Raw genomic sequence first — 24,821 nt, forward strand, 5'->3', positions numbered from 1 at the left:
TTCCTTGTTTTTTTTAAAACGCTCATCGGCAGTGTGACTTGTCCCTTCCTGCCTGTATAATTTCATTTGCGCCAAGTGGTTTTAAAACACATTAGCCGCCCTTCTTCACGCCGGCCTCGGGGACACGGCAAAGTCGGGCGCCGCCGGTCCCGGCAGCAGGCGAGCCACTGCCTCCCGCGCAGGAAGGTGCCCGTGGGGCCACCCGCCACCCTCCTCTAGACCGTGGTGAAAGGAGGCGCCGGGCGCCAGGCCGGGCAACCGGTTTTGCATCTCCGTGGCCCTTCCCAGTCCCGTCGCGCGTGTGGCTCCCACAGCGTCTCATCCACAAACTACTCTTGGCCTGTTTCACAGCTTACGATAGGTTGGGTCCTCTCCAGGCTTCCACACGTCTTCAGAATTAACGTTTCAAATAGGTTTATTATCATCAGAAAACAAATAGGTCGATTTTTACTATAAAAGCAATTTAAGTACATCTGGGGAGAATTTCACACCTGCAGGAACAGAAAAAACCACCGCAAGTCACAGCAGCGTGTCCTTCTCGCAGGGGATGCGCCTCCTTCTAGCGGCTCCCGCATCTTTTCGGGGTCAGTTCATCGTATTTAGAGATTTTGAGTCTCATTTTTTTTTTTTCCATTTAACAGTCGTGTCCTTGAGTCGTATGTTGATGCCGTTTGAAATAACTGACAATATTCTGCCATCTAACTTGGCCCTGAGCACCTACTCGCCCGGTTCTCAATGATTCGACTGTCCGAGGTCATCGGCGCCGACGAGCGTAGTGTCGGGGAGCCCGTCCTGGGGCCGGAGACCTCCCGGAGGCCCTGTCGGCTGTGCCGGCTCTGACGGGACACGTGGTGTCATCCTTTCCCGCTCCATTCATAAAAGCGACCTGAGAAAGGCGGCAGTGAGGGGGTGAGGGGTCAGCTAGGTCTCCCGTGCGTCCTTCAGAAAGTTTAAACAACTTTGCCCCGAAGGAAAGACGCCGCTTGGGTGTCGCTCGCGGCCCAGAGCAGGCTGGCGGGTGCCCTGGGAAGGCGGCAGTGAGTGGGGGTGAGCGGCCGAAGTCTGAGGACCGCTGTCATTTCACAGGCGGGGCTCCGTCACCGACGGTGTTTCTCCCTGTTTCTCCACCGGACGGCGTAGAGTGGGGGGCGCTGGGCAGACGGGGGACGAGATGGCCGGGGCGGGGCGGGGGGCAAGGCGGGGCTGCTCGGGCCTGTTCCGAGGAACCTCTCCTCCCTTAGGGCTGGTGGAGCATCACAGGCTTCTGCAGAGCACAACACAGGCACAATAAACGGCACAGGTGCACACACATGCATACAAAAAAGATTTTAAAAAAAATACACTTATCTTTGATTTGAGAGAGAGGAAGGGAGAGGGAGAGAGAAATTGAAACATCAATGATGAGAGTTACTGATTGGCTGCCTCCTGCATGGCCCCTGCTGGGGATCGAGCCCACAACCCGGGCCTGTGCCCTGACCCGGGAATCGAACCGCGATCTCCTGGATCCTAGGTCGACGCTCAACCTCTGAGCCATGCAGGCCGGGCACATAAAAGATTTTTCTTTAAATCTTTTGCCAAGTTTACATGACATGTTACTTTACCCCCATTTTCTTTACTCCAACGACTTAATAAGTAACCCGAGAGGCAATGGAATTGAGGCCACCTCGGGAACGGACTGGAACCTTACTGAAAAGCTGTGGCGGGCGGCGCCCCTCCTGCCGTGGGGGTTTCTCTGCGTCAGGGACCCTCGGTACACCGATTTCCGATCCAAGGACTCGTCACCTTGGCCTTCGGGGGAAACACAGGGGTGCGCTTACTAATCACACACTCACCCCAAACAAGCGTCTTTGCCGCCTAAGACATGAACAAAGTAGCATGAAAACGGCCGTATCCCTGCTGAGAAGTTTTCTCAGCACAATATAGTTTCAGCAAAGCAGCCGCATTTTCGCAGCTGTGCGAATAGGCGGTTAAGGCCGAGCCTCTCTCCCTGGCTCTGGAGCGGGCATGAAAATCCTACCTCCTGGGCCCCAGAAATGCCCACGTGGGCAAAGCAATAGAAAGGCCCCTGCACTACGGGGGGGTCCAGCCGCTCCCCTCCTTCACTTCTGTGACACGACAGTGGCCTGAGGGGCTGGGGCCTCTGACCCTCAGGGAGGGTCTCTCCTGGGGCTCTGGTTGTGAATCAATCACACCGGGGTGTCCTTCGGGCTCAGGGGGAGTTGCTGCATCCCACAGACAACGTGGAAACTCAGAGCCTCACTTCCATGGCCCGGAGCTTGTCCCCAGCCCTGGGGGAGGAAGGATGCAGGTGACTCTTACCTGGACTTTCAGGGGAATCACTGAACTTCCTCCTCAGCAGGTGGGGCACGGCCATCACCTGGAGGAAGGAGACATCTCTGGGATTCACTCGACTGTAACTTTTAGAAGCACTGGAGCTAATTCTGGGCTCATAATCCTCCCAGAGCCTAATTAACCAGGGGGGCGCTTCTGCTCTTTGCGATATTTGAATTATTAACGGTATTAAGTCACACTTTGTCAATCAATTAAGCACCAAGCGCCAGAATGTAAATGATGCTTCGCTTTGGGGGAGCTGCCGACTTTGGGCGACGGGGGCTGTGAGGGTTCCTCCCGCCTCCCCCTCGGCTCCGTGAGGCCCCGACCTGAGGCCGGCCCAGCGCTCCACCCCCGGGGCCTGCCCTGCTCTGGGGAGGGGGTGTCAGCCGGCTGCTCTTTGTCTGGCCTTCAGGAGGGGGAGGGAGCCACGCACCTCGGCCCCACCCGAAGGGCCTGCAGGCGGATCCTCGGGGCTCTGGGCCGATTTCCCAGCAAGTCGGGGGAGAAATATCTGGAAAACAAGGAAGAAGTCTGCATGTTATCACTGCCCCGCGTGACCTCCGGCCACCGGGCCAGCTGGACACAGGGCGGACGTGCTCTCTCAGCGCTCGCTCAGGACAGCAGGGCAGCACCTGCCGGGCCCACGGCTCCGGGCTCTGGGCCCCGGGCGGCCAGGTCAGCAAATTAAACTACAGAACGCCTGCCCCGGCCCGGGCCTCCGCCGGCTGGGCATCGTCCCTGGCACCAAAAGGTCACAGGTTCGACTCCCAGCCAGGGCACATGCCTGGGGCTGCAGGCTCGACCTACCGTGGGCGGGGGGAGGCAGCCGACCTACTCTCACATCGATCCCTGTCTGTCTCCCTCTCCCTCTCTCTCAATAAAACTATTTAAAAAACACGGACGCCCAGTTTGCTCTGAATTCCAGATGAACAACCAATCAATCCCTAGTGTGTGTCCCAGTCCTTCACGGAGGCACTGACACTGGGAAATGATGTGTCGTCTACGTGACCTTCAGCTTTAACCGTGGCCTGTATTTTACCTGGTGGCCCCACCAGGGACTCTCCCGGGAACACCTTCCATTCCGGCCAGGTTTCCTCACCAGTGTGATTTTGTCTGAACACCCTCGATGTGACTCCGGAGAGAAGGGTGCTGTGGGGGCCCCTCCCGCCCGCCTGTCCTAGTCACACCCACGTTGAGCAGTAAGCTGCCAACCAGACGTGTCCACGTTCAGGTGCCTCCTCCGCACTTTAAACTGCGGGCACCTGGTCTGTCTCCAGCCCTCACGGGAGCTGAGGGTCCCTCAACAGCACTTTCTCCAGTTAAACAAACAAACAGTCAATGAAAAAGGCCCCCCCAGGGCCCAGGCCACCGATGGCTGTCAGGACACTGAGGCTGGCACTTCAAGGAGCGGGAAGATGACCGGCCTGGGGCTCTCGGTTTCAGGCCCTTGGTGGCCCTGTGGTCCTGGCCATGAGTCCGGGCACCCAGCCCCTGGGGGCTGCGGCCTCATCCACTCACCGGGAGCCTTGACCTCCTCCGGGGTTTCCCCGAGGGCCCCACGGTGAGCCCGGCAGCCCGCAAGGCTGCGATCCTGGCCTCGATTTCTGACACCTGGGGGAACAGTGAGAGCAGACAGACGTCACCCAGGTGTCCCACCTCAGCGTCACAGTGCTGGGTGGGCAGCTGCCCCTTTTCACCAACTTTGTGCTTTCCCTTAAGATTGGGGTGCCCCCCGATGCAGTTCCTGCGGGTCCCAGTTCATGCAGGTGCCATGGTGTTGGGAGGGGCTGGGTCACCCCCGGGGGGAGTGAGTCTGAAGGGCAGACCCTCTCTTCTCTGTGGGTCCCCAGCGTGGGGCCTGGCTCTGTCCCCTTTTGCGCACCACCGATACCCCCACCTCCACACTAAAGCTCTGGGCCCTCGCTCCTGCCATGCTCCTCCGGCCAGAGCCTGGTCCTGAGCCCCGGGCTGTCCTAAAATCTCAGCTGCTTTTAGAGAAGCCCCTCCGCCCCCCACGGGGCAGGGCGTGGGGAGCACCAGCATCTTTCTCTGGTGGCTACAAGCCCCGCCTGCCCCTCACGCAGCGAACAGGGAAGGACAGGGGTGAGGTCGGGTGGCACGTGCGATTCCCACAGGGACCCCAAGCTCCTGTCCTGTGTGAGGAGTTGGGGGGACCCTCCCCTGTGTCAGACCTTCAGGCCCCACCTCTGTCTATCTTGGGGGGCCGCCTGCTGCCCGAGGCCTGGGGCTACCTCGCTCTCCGCCTGCTGAACCTCCGAGGCCGTCACGGCCACCCTGTCCTCCAGCTCCGACAGCGCCTCGCCCGGGGTCCTGGGGGCCTCGGCGGGATCCTGAGGGCCCGGGGGGCTCTTCTCCCATCTGTGCGTTTGGCCTGCAGACATGCTCACCTGGGGCAGGGAAGTACCGACCGTGACCACAGGCAGGAGAGGCCGCAGGTTCTCAGCAGCGAGGGCGCATCCTACAGTCCATTTCTCCGCTGCTGGAGCTGGGCACCCCGTGGGGCCCTCGTCAGGACCCCTCAGTGACCACGAGGGGTTGGCTGCCTGCCCGGGGCTGGGCTGCCAGCTTAGCTACAAACCGTTGCCCCCTGACCCGACCTCTGCCCGAGTCCTGCCGGACGGAGGGGGCGGCCTTACCTCTGGGGTCATCCCGGGGGGGTCCTCCGAGCGGGCGCTCCTGTCCCGTGCCCGCCCTGTGTCCTTGCCCTCCTCCTCGGACGAGGCGTCCTGGTCACTGACGTGGCCGGTCAGCTCCTCCAGCTTCCTCCTCAGGGCCTCTTCTTCCACGTCGGCGCCCGTGGGCTCACCGGCACCGGGACACTGAGTGAGCAAGGCGGCGGGCCTGGGTCAGCAGCCAGCTGTGAGCACTGTGCCCCGAGGCGGGGCTGCGGGGGGCACCCCTCCTGAGCACACCCAGGGTCCCATCCCTTCTCCACATGAGCTCGTCCAAAGCACCCACGCTCGGCCCCGTCCCGGCCTCCGGAGGGTAGGTCACTCCCCGTGATTCTGACAGCACCAGGACTGTCAAAACCCCACCATTTATTCATTTATAAGTTTATTCTTAATTATAGTTTATGTACAATATTATGTTAGTTTCATGTGTACAATATAGTGACTTAACATTTACCTATTTCACAAAGTGACCACAATAGGCTGGTCCCCACCTGCCGCTGCACACAGCAGGAAGTTACTGCCCCCATTCCCGGTGTCGGGCGTTACATGCACGCGACTCATGTCATAGCTGGAAGTTTGTGCCTCTCGACCTCCCTCCCCTTGCCCAGCCCCCCTCTCCTCCTTATTTTGCTCATTTGTTTTCTTTTTTTAGATTCCACATGTCAGTGAAATCACGTAGTATTTGTCTTTCTCTGTATATTTAAAAAATATTGTTATTGATTTTTAGAGAGAGAGGAAGGGAGAGGGAGAGAGGAAAGTCACGGGGCGCCTCCCACGCGCCCCCGACTGGGATGGAGCCAGAGCCCAGGCACGGGCCCTGACCGGGAATTGAACCGGCAACTTTCCGGTGCACAGGACACCCAACCAGCCGAGCCACGCCGGCCAGAGCTCTCGGCCGGACTCAGCCCAGTGCCCCCCGCGTCCACCCACGTTGCCGGAAGTGGCCAGGTTTCAGTCTTTTTTACGGCCGAGCCACGGTGCACGTGTCCCGTCTCCCCGTCACCCACTCGCCCGCCCCGGGCACCTGGGCGGCTTCCAGATCTTGGCTGCTGTAAATATTGTGCCGTGAGCAGGGGGGCCCTGTATCCTCACTAATTATTTCTTCAGCTTGTGCTTTGTTGGCGCCTCAGCCTCCATTAACAAAGGGGCTCGGGCCCCATCCCCAGCTGGGTCAGCGGACGTCCCACCGCCGACACGTGCTCGCTCATCTCAGAATCCCGAAGCGGGAGGACAGGCGCGGGGGCCGGGACGCAGCACCCGCCCCCTGGGGAGCACCCAGCGCCCAGGCCGTGAATGGAAATCAAAGGCCGCCACCCGGGCCAGGCCCGGGGAGGGACTGTGACGCCCCTCTCCTCCCACCAGGGGCTCCGGGGCACCCAGCAGAAGCTGGGAGCACACACCGGGACATGAACGAGGCAGGAGGGGTGACCCATTCACCAAGACAAGGAAGCCGGGCCTGAGGGGCAGGTGGCATGTCGTGCTCGGGGGCAGCCACTGTCCCCACGAGCACAGGAAGGCGCGAGTTAACCACGCCAGGCTGATGAAGAGGAAACGCATTATCTGCCGAGAGCCTCGGGTCACTCGGGGGCCAGGAGACGCGCCAGGCGACCACTTGAAGCGACTAAACCTACAACCTGCTCATCCCTGAGTCACCAGAAGCTATTAGCTCCCAGACAGGGACATGAGGAAATCGATTCGCTCTCAGTTTGCTCCGAGCCCGGGGGGGCAGCCTTCCTGCCATTATCCTCTCGGGGCTCACCTGGTCTCAGAGGAGGGACGTGGCCCTCAGGTGGCGAGATGCTCGGCATTGTTCGGGCGGTAATTAGTTTATCCTCATGGCCCTGGGCCGGCAGATCTGCCCAAAGAGGAGGGGCGCTGGGAAAGGTCACCGCGAGGGTGTCGCTCTGGCGGCGCTCTGGAGTGGCCACCGGTAGCTGAGACCACCTCTGGTCACACTCAGAGTCTGAAGGACAGCGATCGATACCCTTGGGGACAGAGCCCAGCAGACGGCCTTGTGCCCCGAGGAGTCAGGACGCCTGGCTGCCCCTTCAGGCTGGAGAGGAAGAGCCCGGCCCCACCAGAGCCAGACAGTGTCACTGGGAAATGTCACGTCCAGAGCAAAAAAGGAAGGAAAACTTCCACGATGAGAACTTGGGCCTTTCTCACCCGGGTGGGGGAGGCGGCTGGATCTGGGGGCGGTACAGAGCCCTGGGACGGTGGCTGGCACCGCCGGCAGGTGAGCGGGGGCTCGGGGTGGCGCCCCGAGCAAGGCCAGGGTGGGGCACCATGCGCACGACCGATGTAACACAGCCCTGGTTTCTGTCTGGTATCGGGAGCTGCTGATCAGATGCCCCCATGGGACGCCTGCTTCTGGGTGCTCAGGAGCCACCTCCACGGAGCTGGCTGTGCCCAAGGTGGCACCTGCTGTGGGGGTGGCGCCTGACCCTGCGTGAGCCCCAACTGTCAGGGTCATCACGCTACTGGACTCGTACGGACGTCAAACTCAGCGTGAACGGGTGCTTTCAACTCGAGTGCAAAATTTAACAAACCCCAAATTAATAGTTTACAAGCTCAACACTGAGGGCCCTGCATCGAAATGAACGACTGTAATCCGGCGCTGGCGAGGCTCCTCTGGGGAAACCGAGTCAGGTCAGCAGCCTGAGCACAGCACCAACATCCCCGGGGGCCGGGTCTCGGGAGAGGGGGCTCACTCCCCCTGTAGTGAGGGGTACGTGCCGGGGCTCCCTTTCCTGCCCCCTCAGCCCCGTGGAAGTGGCCGGCATGGGGCGTGCTGGGCCACCTTGGGCCTCTCTTGGCAGGAGCGATTATTTATAGAAAGTCTTTCCTGAACATTCTTCACCCAGATAGTCCTAACCGCGGGTACAAAGCAGGGACAGGGGACGGGGAGAGGAGGACCATTCAGATTCGTCCCAATAAAATGCTGCTCTCGAGAACTCCGGGCACGTGCAGGAGGCAAGGAATGGATGTGTCTCTCACATCAGTGCTTCCCCCCCCCCCCCCGAAAAGCAACGGAAGAAATACCCTCCAGTGAGGATTAAAAAACGAACAAACAAAAAAACCACAAAGAAAACCATTATGCTCAGTGACAGAAGCCGGTCACAAAATGTCACACATTGTATGACTCCAGGATCGTGTTAGACGAACGTCCAGAACAGGCGAGTCCACCGAGACAGAGGCGCGCGCGTGTGTGTGTGAGAGAGAGAGAGAGAGAGAGACAGAGAGAGGGAGGGAGGGAGGGAGACACAGGGGCCCGGCTGGGGCCAGGCAGTGGCTGCCGACGCCTGGAGCTTCCCCTGGGGTGGTGAAGGCCGTTGGGACCCACAGAGGCCGTGACTGCACAGCCCTGTGGACGTACTAACTGCGACTGCCCTGCTCAGGTGAAAGTGGTTATTCTGACACCGAATTTCACTCTGATAAAAAAACATGTGCCCGGCCAGCGTGGCTCAGCGGTTGAGCATCAACCTAGGATCCAGGAGATCCGGGTTCGATTCCCTCAGGGCACAGGCCCGGGTTGCGGGCTCAATCCCCAGCAGGGGACGTGCAGGAGGCAGCCGATCCATGACTCTCATCATCGATGTTTCTCTCTCTCTCTCTTTCTCTCTCTCTCCTTTCCTCTCTCTGAAATCAATAAAAACATATTTTTTAAAAAAAGTGTATTTTGATGACATTGCTCATCTCTGTTAAGTTGCTTGTGCAGCCTCATAGCTTTAAAACATGGAAAGTGTAGTTTCTCTGATATGACCTGGCATCCAGGTGGGAGGCCCCCCCAAAGACGCTACCAGAAGGGGTCCTCCTGGCCACGGTACCTGGCTCTCCGGCGAGGCCCAGCCCCGGTGATGGGAACGGTGGGAGGCCGCCCCGTGGGCCCGAGTGCCCTCTTCGTCAGAGGTTTCCACGTCCACCAGGTACCGGGAGGCGAGCTGCTCATTCCCGACGACGTTCACCCCTGTGGAGGGACAGATGGCTCGGATTATTTGGGGTGAAAGACTGACAGCCAGTGGTCATGTATTTCCAATTAAAAATGAGACATCAAAGGAAACAAAGACGTGGTTATGTGCTCGGTGTTACCAGGCTGAGAATAATCCACACGAGGAACCTCGGGAAACAGGCAGCCCTGGCGCTCCCTGTGGGCCTGGGTGGGGTGAAAGCCACGCAGCAGGGCGAATGCCACGTAATTGCACCGCCCCGAGTTCCACGTGCGTGGGGTGTGGCAGACGTGGGTCTTGGAGTTTCCACAAGTGGAGATGACTTTAGGAAGTATTTCCACGCTGCTCACCGTGGGCTGTTTTTGTGCCAGAACAGTGACGGGCAGACTCGGGGGAGCGTGAGTCACCAGCAGTGTGGCTTGAAATGCTCACTCCTCGGCCACAGTGGGGAAAGCTCTCTATCCCCACGTCCTCACTGATAAGTGCCCACCACCCACAGCCACGTGGCAGGTAGGGGAGGAGCCTTCGGGGCTGAGCCCACGTGGAAGGCGCTGCACCTGCGACGCGCATGAGACAGTCACGTGTGCACGAGCCACGTGAGGTGGCCGACAGCCTGGATGAGCCTGGGAGACGGGCCTAGTGCCGGGTGAGGCTCCAGCCCTGGTGACACTGGCTTCAGCCTGGGGGACCCGGTGCTGAGGACCCAGTTAAGCCAGGCCCGGGCTCCTGGCCACAGTCAGATACCAAACGTGTGTTGCTTTAAGCTGATACGTTTGTGATCATTTGTTACCAGCAGAGTTAACAGATCCGACCATCTCGCTTAATGGCCACCCGGTGGGATGAGTCGGGCATCGCAACGCTTTGGCAGCGAGGGAACAGGCCCGGGGGTTAGCGGCGTGGCCGTGTCCCATCAGATCCAGACACGCAGCCTGTCTGCGCTATTAGGAAACCAGTAACACCGCCCAGCACCCCCCCGCCTTTCTCCCCAAGCTCCCTGTGACACCCTCCCGACGTAAAGATGGGGTGAAAGTGCCTTAGGTGGGGAGTCGGTCTGCAGAGCGGGGCCTGACTCAGAGCCCCGGGTCTCCCGGTGCCTTTTCTCAGCGGGATACAGTCTCTCCTGCCTCTCCCAGCTTGTCCCTCAGCCCCACCCGCCACCGAGCCCACGCCCGGGTGGCCAGGGACCACGGGAGGAAATGAGTGGGTGCCGTCTGGCTGCTCAGTCAATGCGGATTCATTTACTCCTTGCTTAGGGGAGGTAGAGCCTGCCGCCCCCGCCCAGTGCCTCCAGGGTCCTGACGGGCGTGCGGGTCCTGAGATTAAGTCTGTAACATAATGAAAATGGAGAATGAAAGTGGACCCACGGCGGCTTAACCACATTTCGCAGCCGCTTAGGGGGAGGCTGTGCTGCCTGTGATCTTATTTGCTCGGACGTCAGCGGGAGCCTGACTCCGACCAGCGCGCACTCCTGAAGGTGCGAGACGCTGCTTGGGGGTTTCATTAGGAAGCAAACTGTCTGGCGACAGATTCAGCTGAGCAGATTGGGGTTCTCAGCACCTACAGATCCCCCGACTCACAGCTGGGAGCCCACGGGGGACCAGGCAGGGGCACCCCCACGGGACATGTACCGCTGGTGCCCAGGAGCGCCCTTGGTCCTCAGGGGTGGAGATGCCCTGTCCCTGTCAGGACGGCTGGTCCTGTGACCTCTGGTCTGTCAGCTCAGGAAGACCTGCGTGTCCCTGTCCTGCAACCACATTCTCTCTAAAGGTGGCAGTGAGTGTGTGGCCAGGTTGGGGGTCAGCGCTGGTTTCCTGAGTGTTGCGAGGGGGACAGGTATCCACGCGGTTCGCCAGGACTGCACTCGCCCGTCCATCACAGGGCAGGAGGGGCTGCTTTACATCAGCCAGTGTGTCCGCCCAGAAACCCCCTCCACATCTCCACCACGCAGGGCCCAGGTGGGGGACCGTGGCCGAGGGCACCTACCAGGCGTGGCAGCGATCCCCGGGGCAGCTGAGCAGGACTCTCCCAGCAGGCGGGGCTCAGCGCGGGCATCCTGTCCGGCAGGGCAGAGGCTGGCTGTCTGCTCGTCTGCGTGGGGGTGCCACCCCGAGGCCCGGGCATCAGCCTCCTGCAGGACCACGGCCTCCTCTGTGCAGGGCTCCCCTGTAAGGGCCTGAGCACACAGGCCTGTCAGCCACTGGTTTAGACTTGGGGACAGCTGAAGCTGGGTGTCACTCTGGGTCTTGCGCCCAAGCTGCCCTGTGCTTCAGGTGCCCTGTGGTGATGGGCACAGCGCTAGTCCTGACAGCAATTGGTGAGATGGAGACTGTCACCCCTTCCAGGTGAAGGGGGATGGAGCCTCGTGAAGAGTCCCCGGGCCAAGGTGACAAAGCTAAGGAGTGGAGTGACCCCATGTCCTGGCCCCTGGGTGGCCCGTGTGGGTGCCATATGTGCTGGGTGGTTATTAATGCAGCCTCTTCATGCAGGACTAGCCTAGTTCGGGCAACAAAGCCTCTGATCCCTGCTAATGAGACGGATGCCCAGACATGCCACACCCAGCCCGACTCCTGGGCGGATGTGGGTCCTCTGCCCACCCCCGAGTCACGGAGCTCTGCCTCGTTTCTGTGACAAGCACCCACCCGAACACCCGGACCCCTCACTCAACTGCCCTGCACCCCAAACGTCCATGCTGCCGGCTCAGCCTCTCCCGAGATCCTAGACCTTCGAGGGTGTGAAGTTTCTGGATCCTGTCCCCCACATGGGGCTCAGGTCATCCTGGGAGGGGAGAGAAGGAACGACAGCCCACTGACCTGCAGGCTGCCCGGGGCCGGGGGGTCTGAGGACAGGATCCGGGGGTGGCCACAGGATCCAGCGGAGTCGTCAGAGTCGGCCTCGAAGTCCAGGCTGTGAATGGGGAGGAGGCGCTTTTTCTTGGGGGGTGCAGGCTGGGCGAGAGGAGAGTGAGGGTCAGTGGACAGTGAGGACCAGACGCCTCTCGCCCTGGGGCAGGCAGTGGGGTGGGCACTGCAAACAAACCAGCTGAACCCCAGGTCCAAGGCCTCACGGGGGGTTCACCCAGAGTCCAGCCCACCCCTCCCCTCCAACCTGCTCCCCTATGGTCATTCCACCCAGAAACCCTGGGGCTTACTTTCTGTCTTTATCACCAAAAATAAATTTAAAAATAAGTGAAAGGAGAAACAAACACCAATTTTAAAAAGGCTCATGGTTGGCCCCAGAAAAAAGCTTGCAGAGGGGAGTCCAAGGGGTTTACTTTCTTGAAAGATTCAAAGATGGCCTTCGAGAACACTGTGTGCCCTCTGGGCCCCGCCTGCCCTCCCGACTGTGCCCCAGGGACTGTGGCGGGAGGGGCCAGGCAGGGCTGGGGGTCTAGGCACCCTTCTCTGCAGCCCTTGCCCACCCACAGCTTGCGTGGGGTTTCCTACAGCGACCTCATGCTGAAAGTGCTCTCCTGTCTGGTGCTCAGTGACCTCAGAGACTGACGGGCAAAGGGAGGCGGAGCCTTGGCCCTCAGGCCGTAGTGGAGGGACAGGTGGGCGAGCACTGAGGTCTTCAGGAAGTCAGAACCCAAGGCTGCAGCGGGGGAGTGGTGGGGTGGCTGGGGAAGGTGGGGTGGCTGGGGAAGGTGGGGGTGGCTGGGGAAGACTTACTTTGCTGCCAAGGGCCTGGGCCTGGGCCTCTGTGTCCAGCTCTCCATCCGTATCTGTCTGCTCACCGTCTCCGCTTCTTTCTCCAGGGCTTGGCCCAGGCCCACCTGCAACAGACCACCTGCATGACTCCATCCAGGGAGAGAAAGATTGGGAGCCAACCCTTAGTCTATCCACCCCCCTCCCCACCCATCTGTCCTTTCATCCACTCACCCTCCCACCCAGTCATTCATCCATCCATCCATCATCCATCCATCCATCCATCCATCATCCATCCATCCATCCATCATCCATCCATCCATCCATCCATCCATCATCCATCCATCCATCCATCCATCATCCATCCATCATCCATCCATCCATCCATCCATCCATCCATCATCCATCCACCCATCCATCCATCATCCATCCACCCATCCATCCATCATCCATCTATCCATCCATCCATCCATCATCCATCTATCCATCCATCCATCATCCATCTATCCATCCATCCATCATCCATCTATCCATCCATCCATCCATCCATCATCCATCCATCCACCCATCCATCATCCATCCATCCATCCATCCATCCATCCATCCATCATCCATCCATCCATCCATCATCCATCCATCCATCCATCCATCCATCATCCATCCATCCATCCATCCACCCATCCATCATCCATCCATCCACCCATCCACCCATCCATCACCCATCCATCCATCCATCATCCATCCATCATCCATCCATCCATCATCCATCCATCATCCATCTATCCATCCATCCATCCATCCATCCATCCATCCATCATCCATCCATCATCCATCCATCCATCCATCCTCCATCGCAAAACATCCAGGCGGGGCCCTCTGCTGACCTTACGAAGGCCTATCAAGCATTAGTTAAAACCAGTCCTAATCGCAGCAGCAAACTAGCTCTCGGCATGAATTTGATCAGTGTTCACACCTGCAGATATCCACCCTGCAGCTACTGACCGACCCCCTCTGCAGACACTGAGACTCAAGTTGCGGTGGGTGAAGGAGGCCTGGAGCTAAGTCTTATTTCCCAAACAAACCGCTTCTCCCAGTGTCCTGTCGCCTGCTTATCAGTCGGCCCGGCAGGCACAGCTGGGAGGGAGGTGAGGCTCAGCCCAGGGCTCTCTCCCTTCCTTTCTCTGCCCCCCCTTCACCCCCAGACATGAATGAATACCAGCTAGCCAGCAGTGCCCGCTCTCTGGACAGTGACAGTCTTGAGGAAGGGCACAGAGACGTGGACTCTGTCTGCCTGGAGGGACTGTGGACGTGGGTTTCCAGAGCCCGGGGCTGTGTGTGTGTCCGGTCAGGGTGGCGTCCCTGCCTCTATGACTGAATATGAACAGGGTCTCCCTGGCCCTTTGGCTACAGCCCCCTGCGTCTCCCTCTCTACCTGGCACATGGGTTGGAGCGGTGTTGACCCATCTCTGGATACGGGGTCTCGGTTAAAGAAACTCAAAGGATTTTCCATGTTTCTGATGTAGGACAGGTTTCGTGGTAGGGGCTGGACATAAAATCATTTGAGGGAGAAAGACTTACTGTGCACACTGGGCGAGCTGAGCGCTCTGCTGGACAAACCTACAGCCAGGAAAAGGTGCTGAGCAGACAGGACTCTTCGGGAGCCCTGAGCACGGACCCGAGGGAGGGGCTCCCCCCATCCGCGTCCACTCACGCTGTTCCGTTCCCGAAGCGCCCGCCACCCCGTCGTGGGGCTGCTGTGCAGACCCTGGGCGCCCCCACCCGCTGCACACGCTCTGGCTGGGGCTTCAGTCGTTTCTTTGTTTGTTTGAGTACTTTTTTTTAGCGGCACAACTTGCCCAGCCTTTGTGCTCCTTCCCTGCGCCCCTGCTCGGCGGGCTGTGTTCGTGGGCGCCCTGCAGGGGGACACAGCCGCTGGGACGCCGCTCCAGGGACCTGAGACCTGCCTCCGGGAGAGGGAAGCAGGGTTCCTCTGCCCCACAGCGCCACCTCCTGGCTCTCCGTGGTGGTGACAGTTTTGAAACTGGCGGGTTCCTGGCAGAGTTGGCTCACTGAGCTCTGGACCCTGTGACCTTTTATGTAACACAGATTCTGGAGCCTCCCTAGGTCCCTGGCAATCAGCACCTCCCAGGGTGAGGCCCAGGTCCCCAGGGGCTCTGATGTGGCCTGTGGTTTTCTGCCGCGAGTGGCCGACTTTGGGGGTGAGATTTCAGATCTCAGTAGTGCAGCTTTTCCTGAGCTACCTGAGGTGCCCACCCCAAGCCCGGCGGAGACGCCTGGCCAAGCTCCTGCTGCTGCAGGAAGACCCCTCGCTGGCTCCGGGCTGGCTGAGCAGGCTGGGGGGTGGGGTTTTTATGGGCTCCAGCCTGAGGCAAAGGCATCCGCCTCGGAGAAGCGGGCTGGGCTGCGGAAGGAGGGGGAAAGAGCCCCAAGAATAGGGTGCCGGTCCCTCCGAGCTTGGCCGGGGCACTCCTAGTCACGTCTCTTGTCTCAGTGTGGTTGTCAGGAGGCCACTTTGACTCTTAAAAGTGTCCCAGTTTGGAGGGTTCTTCAATGTGTCACCCCCAAATCTGCCACCCAGGGAGGAAGGACATGGGGACACAGAGAATGAACCGGGGCCGGCTGTTCCACCAGCTGCCGAGTTTGCGAACCTTGGCTGTGAGTTCTAGACTCGCTATGGAGTTCTGAAAAAACACGACTTCAGAAGGTGCGGGAGTCAACATGCAGGACATCCTGGGGGGCCAGGCCAGGGTGCGAAAGTCTGCACCCCACACAACAAGCAGCCAACCCCACAGAAACACGACACAGAGACTGACAGGCGCCAGGCGCTCACACACGTCCCAAAGGAATCTGCTTGGTCCTGACAGTGAAACAGGCCTGGGAACAAAAAGCGCCCCCCCAGACTCCCACCATCCCCTCCCCCTCCTCACCTCTGCCGGGCACCCGCCCGCACAGGGACCGCACCACCTTGGCGCTCCCGAAGCGCTTGAAGCGGGCCCTCAGGTGCCCGTAGTACCACTCCAGGGAGCCCATCTTCACCACCCTGCGGAGAGATGGAACCCAGGTGTGCCCGACCGCCACCCACGTGGCCCACCCTTCTTCAGCTAGCTCCCCACCGCAGGGCCGAGCCACGCCCCACCCAGCAGGGTCCTCGGACCCGAGGCTGCTCACCTGGCCAGGTGGCAGGGGTCGCAGAGCCAGCCGTCCTCCTCGGGGTGCTCGTGGCTGCAGCCGGGGCAGGCGAAGAGCCCGCAGCCCAGGCACTGCCGCCTGGGGGCCGCCAGGAGCCGGTAGGGCTGCAGGCAGTGGGCGCAGTGGGTGTCGTTCAGGTGGGCGGCGTCGGAAACCAGCTCCCGCTGGGAGCTTCCCGTCTTCATCTTGCCCTTCAGCCCCCTTAGGGAAGCAGCAGAGACAGGGAACAGTTGGACTCTTGTCTTCGCAACGGGTATCGAACGTGTGAGCCCACAGGCACTGTCTCTCACACCAACACGCTGGGCTCAGGTGTGCCATCGGGTGGGCTGCAACGAAGCCCTTCATTTTTAAAATTTTCATTTTAAAATGTTTTTATTGATTTTAGAGAGAGAGGAAGGGAAAGGGAGGGAGAGAGAAACATCAATGCACCAACATCGACGGGCTGCCCCCTGCACGCCCCCGACTGGGGATGGAGCCTGCAACCTGGGCCTGGGCCCTGACCCGGAATCGAACTGTGACCTTCTGGTTCATGGGTTGACGCTCAACCACGGAGCCACCAGCTGGGCACACTTCATTTTTATAGAAAGGAAATGGCATTTGAACATTTCTGTGACTGCTTACAATTGTATATTTTCCCAGGATGCCCATGCGTGACCTTTACTCATCGTCAAAGGGGCCACGAGCCGCTGCTCGCATGGCCTCGTGTGGCTCAGCAAACAGGGGTTCGGTCAGAGATGCCCGGCCCATGCTCTCTCTCCAGCTCTGAGCTGGAGCCCCGAGCTTCCTGCCGTGGACTCAGAGCCGGGGGGCTGAGCTCAGGTAGCCTGTCAGTGTGAGTGTGACTCAGTCATGAGCATCCGGCGTCTAATCTGCCTTGGGCTGGGTGTGATGGTGGCTCTGAGGAGCCTGGCAGGGGTCGGGCCGGTGGTCCTGGTCAGGCCACACGGTTCTCTGGAACCACCCTGTCCCTAGTGTAACTGTGTGAGAGGAGGTTAGAGAGGAGAGACATGCGAGCAGTGATGAGCTGGACGGAGCAGCGTCACGGAGGACGCGGAGAGAAGGCTGACCCTGTGTTCCCTGAGGCCCCGGCCACACTGACCTGAGCTAATGGCCCTGAGCTGAGGACAACACCCCCTAGGTGGGCATCAGGCTGGCCCCCTCCTGAGAAAGCTGACTACGGGTCACTGACCCTCCCTGCAGCTGCCCCAGAGTCCCGAGGACAAAGCCAGGGCATCTCCTCCACAAGCAGTTTGGGTATCTCCCAGCAGGGGAGCAGGTTGAGCCGATTCCCACCTCTGTCCCCGCAGAGCATGGCCAGGATGGCTCCTCTGGAGGGTGTCCCAGGAAGGCGCCCGGAGTCCCAGGAAGACCACAGTCCTAGACCATCGTGCCCTCAGCGACAAGGCTTCCCGGTGCACCCCACGCTGAACTGCCTGGGGAGTGTGCCCCAGGTCACGAACACGGCCCTTTGTTCTAGCTCAGAGAACGTCTGCCAGACGAAATATTTTAGTTTCAGATGAGATCAGATGAATCCTCTCTTAGTGACGCAATTAGACAGACACAGGTGCCACTGTCTTCTGAGAAGCTGCACCTGTGGCCTCGGACGGGGCCGGAGAGCGTGGCCAGGCTGCAGACGAGGGACCCGCAGCAGCTCTGGGAGACTGGCGCCAGATCGAAACGGCATGGACTGCACCTCACCGCTTCCCCTCTCCCAGTATTATGAAAATATTCGACCCAAGAATAGGACTCCTGTCTCAGGCGTGTACATGTTCATGCGCACACACACGCAAACGGCTAGTGGCTGTAGGAATCTCGGGGGAAACTGTCATCTGCTGACTACAGTGCAGGTAAAGTTCGTACACGAGGTCAAGTCTTTGCCTCAAACAGGACACAGGCACCCGGAGCGGCAGGGGAAGGGTCGGCCGCCTCATTTCCACTCTATCTGCTCAGCCAGAAAACCTAGAGGCCACCCATGCACTGGACGGGGGTGGCTGGACACCGATACATTTTGGGTGCAGAATTTGGGGGAGAGGATAATTATATCCCCTCAGACTCTTTCAACATAACGCCCCTTCTGCAGAGCTGGAGGTGGGGGAGAGGAGCCCCATGGGGGTCCAGCCGAGGAACCCCGGCGGGTGCCTCCCTGTCAGAGCTCAGCGCTGAAGGAGACAGGCCTGGGGTCAGAGCAACGGCATGGACCTAAGTCCCAGGTGTCTGAACGGGAGCAATGAGTGCGGGAAACAGCTGCTAACGCTCGGAAGGGAAGGAGCAACTGATGGCAAAAATGATGGAGAGGGAATGGGGGTGGCAGCGAGTGGGCACCGAGAGCCCCCCCTGGGCCTGGAACACCCTGAGCATCTCACACTGGGAGAGCTCTGGGCCCTGCCGCCAGCTGACTTCCTGCTCCAGCCCGTCCAGGTGGCCGCCTGGGGGTCACGTCACATTCCCTACTGCTGCTATTATTGTTATTTTTTAAGGTAAACCACGGTTCTGCCGTGTCTCACGCTGGGCGATGTTTCGCAGGTTTTCGCAGGAATTCGGGTCTGTTTGCAGACATTACCGACGCCCGTCACCACCTGTTTGCTTTCTGAGGAGGGGCCCAGGCCCAATATTTGACTTGTGGGCCGTATCCCGGCCACGGGGCGTCGGTGTAGGTAAGCTGCCAGCGCTTGTTGTTTGTGGACTTATTGATGGAGCCATTCCGACAGGTGTGAGGTGGTATTTCATTGTGGTTTTATTTTGCTTTTCTCTGATGATTAGCGACGTCGAGCATCTTTTCATAGGTCTCTTGACCATCTGGATGTCCTTTTTGGAGAAGCGTCTATTCAGGTCCTCTGCCCATTTTTTAATTGGATTTTTTCCCTTTGGTGTTAAGTTGTACGAGTTCTTTATATATTTTAAATATTAACCCCTAGCAGATGTATCATTGGCAGATATCTTCTCCCCTTTATTATTATTATTTTTCCCTTTGTTGGTGTTTTCCTTCACTGTGCAAAACCTTTTTAGTTTTATGTAGTCTCATTTGTTTATTTTTTTCTTTTGTTTCCCTGGCTTGAGGAGACACACACAAAAATATATTACTAAGACCAATATCAAAGAGCTTACTGCCTACGTTTCCTTCTAGGGGTTTCAGGACTTCAGGTTTTACATTAAAGTCTGTAATCCATTTTTGAGTCTGTTCTTGCATATGGTGTAAGAAGGTGGTCCAGTTTCCTTTATTTTTTTTGCGGGTGTCTGTCCAGTCTTCCCAGCACCACTTATTGAAGAGACTGCCGTCTCCCCACTGTATATTCCTGCCTCCTTTGTCATAGACTAATTGACCGTGTAAGTGAGGGTTTATTTCTAGGCCTCCTGCTCTATCCCACTGACCGATATACCTGCTTTCATGCCAGTGCCCTGCCGTTTTGATTACCGTAGCTTTGTAGTATAGTTTGAAACAGGGAGCGTATTTCCTCCCACTCTGCCCTTTCTCAAGGTTTCTTTAGCTTCCCGGGGGCACAGGTTAGCTGACAGTCTCCACGAGAACCAAATCCCACAGGGAAGGAAGGACTGAAAGGGCGTGTGAGCAGTAAGACACAGCCGCCTTCCCACAGGGCCTTGCTGTTCTCAGTAGCTGGTTTCCTGCACCAGCGGCTGGAACCACCTCCCAGGGGCCTCACCTGACCCCCTCCCGCTGGCCTCCCTCCAGCACCATCCGCACCCCAGGGGGCCCTCAAGGACAGCAAAGGCCAGTGCTGCTGGGGCGTCAGTCAAAGACAGAGGGGCCCCTTCGAGCAAAGCCTCCGTTGTCCACCGTTCCTCCCCACACGCAGGGAGGTGGCCGCACCCACGGGCTCACAGCCCAAGCTCTGCACTGGGCAGCAGGCCTGGCATCGGGTCGTCCCTTCTCGCACACAAATGTCGACCCTGTTCTAAGGCTCAAAGTTCCTCCACAGCAAGACCCACGTCCCCACGGCAACGCCCGGCCCGGACTCCATCCCGAAGCACCTTCTGATGCCAGCGTGGTTCCCGCCCTGATTCTGTACATCTCTGAATTTTCGACTGGCTCTCAGCACTGTTTCCTGATGGGCAGCCAGGAATAACATCACACCCTGTACAGTAAACACCCCACTCCCGAGTGCCGGGTCCCACACGCCAGCCTCAGGGAGAGATTTTATCTGCCTGGGCTGAGTGAAAGGCGGGGTGGCCTCTGCTTCCTCTCCTCCGCTTCCTGGAGCAGCCTGCCAGGGGCCCGCCACTCAGGAGCGGGACCCCAAGGGAAATTCCTTCCCTTCAACTCCGGGGAAAGGCCAGTGCTGTTGGCGGCCCTGTTCCCTGGAATAAACACTGGTTCTCTCTGGAATGTCACTTAGGAGGCCACGAGGAGAGAGGCCAAGGCCTCCACCTCTGCAGCCTCCCACTGGGACGGCCTCTGTGTCCCTAGGGGGACTCTGAGTGTCTTCAGCACAGCCTGGGGGAGGTTGACACCTAGCCCAGGGGTCAGAGGTGTTGGTGTCTTGGGGACCGTCTGGTCACGCAGGCCTTAGTGAAACCAGCCTCACGGCCCCATGGTCTTCAGTGCTTGTGAAGGTCGAGGACCTGGTCGAGCTCAGTTGTCACCTGCGTCCGCTGGCCTGGCAGGGGGGGAGGTGCTGGGTCTTCACCCAGACCCGCCCTGGGCATCCTCTGCAGGGGACGGACACTCCTCCTTGGGGAGAAATCCACCTGATACACATTTCTGTTAACTTTTTAAATAGGAAAAGAAACACTTCTGTTTGTTCTTTGTTTTGGGATTTGCATACTTGGTGCGTCGACTGCTTAGCAAGTTGCCTTTTGGCAAATCTGCTCTTGGCGAGCTGACCTTGAGCCCACACGCCGTGTCCACAGACACCAGAGAGGGACATGCCCTCCAAGTACCGAACGTGTTTGCTTCTGGGTTTCCCAGTCTCTCCTCCCACTCGCTGTGCTCCGCCACCGGCCTCGGTAGGTCTGTCCAGCTGGCCTGTCCATTTCTGCGCCTTCTGGAGCAGGAAAAAGACATCTGAGGCTCAGCATCTCTGAACAATTCCTGAGCGGCGAAGTCCTGGCCACCCACGGAGCGGTCACTTGAGGACCCGTGTCTCCATCCGTCTACTGTTGACTCATAGGTCAGAGAATCAGGAACTGGGAGCAGGAGGAGGCCGCCCCGGGGAGGCGGTGGAGAAGCCCAGAGACGAGCCCCAGAGGAGGGGACGCTGTGGGGGCAAGACACGGAGGATGGCTTATGTGGAGATGGGTTAAGTGCGCGGGTAAACAGGAGAAGGGGCTGGGAAGAGGGGTTTATGTTTTAAAAGCTGACTTCAGTGTCGCATGGGCTGCCCGGATTTCAGCCGGCTGGCTCTGCAGAACCAGTTTGGGGGTCGGGAACCCGAGCCCCACTCTAAGCTCATTTCAGCAGCGCCCCTTCCCTCTCAGCGCCAGCCCTGGGGCCTGGAGGCCACAAGCCTGGGCCCTGCGGGGCCCGGGGGTCACAGGGGTCACGGGGGTCACAGGGGCACTGGGGGTCATGGGGGCGGGGGCACCGGAGGAAGCGCTTGTCACAGGCAGGGCCGGCGTTACCTTTCGTTGCATGTTTAACGAAGAGCCTCGAACAAGAGACAAAACACCAAAAACAAGAAAAAACACAAAAACGCCTTCCCCGACCCGCCACTGTTTACGGGACCCTTCACCTCCCAAATGTGCTGCCAGCCGGCCTCCTGCTGGCACCGTGAGAACCAGTCAGGAGCAGGCCCCTTGGGCCTCAGCATCCGGGCCTAGTGGCGCTGGGACGCGGCCTTTCGGCTCCGCTGCCTCCGTGCGCGGCCACCGCCAGCGGCCACCGCTGCTCCAGCGCCCTCACCTCGCCCTGCAGCCTCTCCGCCCGATCGCGCACTGGGGACACTCAGCAAGCCCACCCCGTTCACAGGGTGGCTGAGCAGACCAGGGGCTGAACCAGCGCCCCCACCGCTGGCCCGGCCTGAGCGGCTGGTCTCGGGCACTTCCGAACGAGGGTTACCCTTGACCGTGACCACCTGGCTGGGGACCTGGCCTGAGCCACCGCTGTTCACAGCACAGGGCTGTCGCAGTCCGATTCCTCACCGGGACCTCCTTTCCCAGAGGGTGCCGGGCGTGTCTCCTCTCTGCCCTTGAGACGACGGGAGGAACGTGAACGTCAGGACTAATGATGCCGGGGGGAGTCATCCACATACCAGACGCACAGGAATTTCTGCGAAACCCCCTTCAGCTAAGACCCCTGGCTTTAAATACCGGGGTCACCTGGATAATGCTCCCCTCACCCAGAAACTCCCAGGTCCCCGTTACCCAGACCTGTGGACACGTCACCTCACTTGGCAGCAAAGGGACTTTGCAGATGAGATTAAGTTACGGCTCTTGAGAGGGGAGGCTGTCCTGGGTATGTGGGTGGGCCCGTGTCCTCACAGGTCCTTAGGGGGCCGAGGGGCCGGGGAGGCAGACAGAGGGGCCGGGTGCAGGCTGTTAGCTGAGGATGGCCTTGGACATGGAGGGGGGGCCAGGGGCCGAGCTGGGTGCCCCTAGAAGCTGGACGGGCAAGGAGACAGGTTTTCCCGTGGAGCCCCTAGAGGGAGTGAGCGCGGCTCATGCCTTGATTTTGGGACTTCTGACTCCAGCACCAGGAGACATAGTTTGCGTGTTTAAGTCCCTGAATTTACAGTAATTACAGCAGCAGAAGGAGACGAATACGAACATCACCTACGTGGTGAAAACTCCACACTCACATCCCTCAGCTCCAGCCCAGGGCGTGCAGAGCCCGCCCGTCCCTGATGTCCAACAGGTGAGCCGGTCCACGCCGGGCGCGTGTCACTGCTTCCCAGCGTCCCGCAGGCCTGGTCTAACCCTGCCTCCCCCAGGGGAGGGGACAACTCCACCCTCTCAGTTACTCAGGCCATGACCTTGGAGTCACCTTCGACTCCTCCCATATTCTCCGTTCCATCTGTGGGCAAACTTGCGGGCTCTACCTTCCAAGCACAACCGACCGCGCCTCAGTAACGCACAACTGGCAGAGCCAAGGTCAGGTCCTGCTGGCCCTCCGCTCGAGGCCTCCAGGGACTCAGAGAAAGACCAGGTCCCGTAAGGTCCACGGCACCCCTGGGACGCTGCTCACGACCTGGTCTCCCCGCTCTTGGCTACTTCTCTCACCTCCTCGAGTCTTTGCTCAGATGTCCCCTTCTCAGCAGGCCTACCAATCCAGACAGACGCCCCGAAAAGATAACAAGGAGCCAGTGGAAGCTGGATGTTGGAGGCGGGGGGGGGGGGGGGGGGCGTGCAGGCAGAAGGGAGTTAATGCCGGTGGGTTTCGGCTGAGGCGATGGGGAGAGGAGGGGGCCATCAACACCATCGGAAAGGAAGGCAGAAAGTCAGCCTTGTCCAGAAACCCCTTGGTCACAACATTCGGGCGTTTCCGGAATCATCCAGTCTCTACCCCTCTGTCACCTTCAGCTCCTTCATTCTCACAATGGAGCGGCCCCAGCGTCACCCAGCTTGGGAATGACGCCACCTGGAAGCTGGATCCAGCTGAGATTAAACTGTTCAGGGCACACTTGAAAGTCAGGTCCCTTGTTTTAATTACAAGGACACTGAGGCCAGAAGGTGGGACGTTTCCCAGCACCTGGCTTCCCCCGATGCCCCTCGCCCGCTGGGGAGCCCGAGGCGCAGACACGGGCTCGTGGGCTCAGCCCCACACACTCACTCCAGTCTCTCCTCTTCTCTGCGTCTCAGCTCCAAGTCCCGCTGCACCACCTCCCAGACGTGCTTGGCCTCCGCATCTGTGAGCTTGGAAAGGTCCAGTTTCTTCCCCATCTCGGCTGCTTGTCGGGGTCCCACCTGCAAAGTCAGAGCGTCAGCCCAGGAAGCCCGCGCTGCTGCTGACCCGGAGGACGCGGGCCGCCCCGCGAGCCGATTCCCAGGCAGCCTGTCTGTACCTGGGTCAAACAGCAAACAAGTGAACCTGCGTGCGGAGTTCCCACACCCTTTCTCTTCTTGAATCCTACCCCAGGAGATCTTTTTCCATTGCTTTTCAGAGAGAGTGGAAGGGAGAGAGTGAGAGATCAGAGATCGATGTGAGAGAGACACATCGATTCGCTGCCTCCTGCACGGGCCCCAACCAGGGCTGGGGATCGCGCCTGCAACCGGGATACGTGCCCTTGGCCGGAACTGAACCCTCGACCCTTCAGTCCCCAGGCCGATGCTCTAACCACTGAGCCAAACCGGCCAGGGAACACACCCCAGTTTTCAAAGGGATCTGCTCTGCCTCCTGGACCTCACGCCCCTAGGCACAGGCCCCTAATTCTCCTTCCATTGTGGGGTGAGTGTCCACGATGCCAAGGGACACCTCCTTCCCCTGCCCTAGGGGTGCTTTGTGATGGGACCCCAGGTGTGATCCTGGGGTCCTGCCTTAGCGATCCTGGGGGAGGGAAGGCCCTGCTCTGGGACAGGATTTTGTTTGTACGACGGTCCCGCTGTGGGTGACAGACTGTATGCAAACCACGCTGTGACTTCAGCAGGTCTTCCCGGGAATGTCCGAGAAGGGGTCCAACTGTCTGCTCTCACGGGGGAGCCCTCAAGTCAAACGAAAGACTCAGTCAGGCTCCTGAACACGGAGCGTCTCCCTCACGCTGCTCAGCATCTGAGCGCTCGCTGGGCAAACGTTAGCAGAACGCGCCTGCGCCAAGAACGGACTCCCACCTTCCACACGAGGGGTTAGCGGTGAAAGGGGACATCTTCCGAGCAGCACTCAGATACCACTGGAGATCCCATGCTGTCCACGAGAATGTGCCGTGGCTTGTGCCTTAAAATTGGTGGGCAATAACTTACATTTTCTGCCCAGCCCCTCAGTATCTCCACCCTCGCCACACTCTGACTTCGCACCCCACATCGGAGGGGATCCCGAGTGCCAGGATCATCCACACTGTCCTCATTAGAGCTGAACTGACAAGAAAACATGAAAACAAAATGGATTT

General features: G+C 59.4%; 1 protein-coding gene across 1 annotated transcript; it reads right to left on the reverse strand.

Moving 5' to 3' along the window:
- Positions 1 to 21: 21 nt before the first annotated feature.
- Positions 22 to 23,661, reverse strand: MLPH (melanophilin; the record flags this gene model as incomplete). The annotated part of the gene is made up of 14 exons (XM_081142335.1): positions 22 to 1,264; positions 1,688 to 1,782; positions 2,314 to 2,377; positions 2,768 to 2,845; positions 3,853 to 3,945; positions 4,587 to 4,742; positions 4,992 to 5,174; positions 8,855 to 8,994; positions 10,958 to 11,147; positions 11,785 to 11,919; positions 12,643 to 12,746; positions 15,567 to 15,679; positions 15,808 to 16,029; positions 23,552 to 23,661. The coding sequence occupies 14 exons, from the start codon at positions 23,659 to 23,661 to the stop codon at positions 1,238 to 1,240; spliced, it is 1,710 nt and encodes a 569-aa protein (XP_080998461.1). The 3' UTR covers positions 22 to 1,237.
- Positions 23,662 to 24,821: the final 1,160 nt, after the last annotated feature.

This window comes from Miniopterus schreibersii (assembly GCF_964146895.1).
Source record: "Miniopterus schreibersii genome assembly, chromosome: 7".
Lineage (NCBI taxonomy): Eukaryota > Metazoa > Chordata > Mammalia > Chiroptera > Miniopteridae > Miniopterus > Miniopterus schreibersii.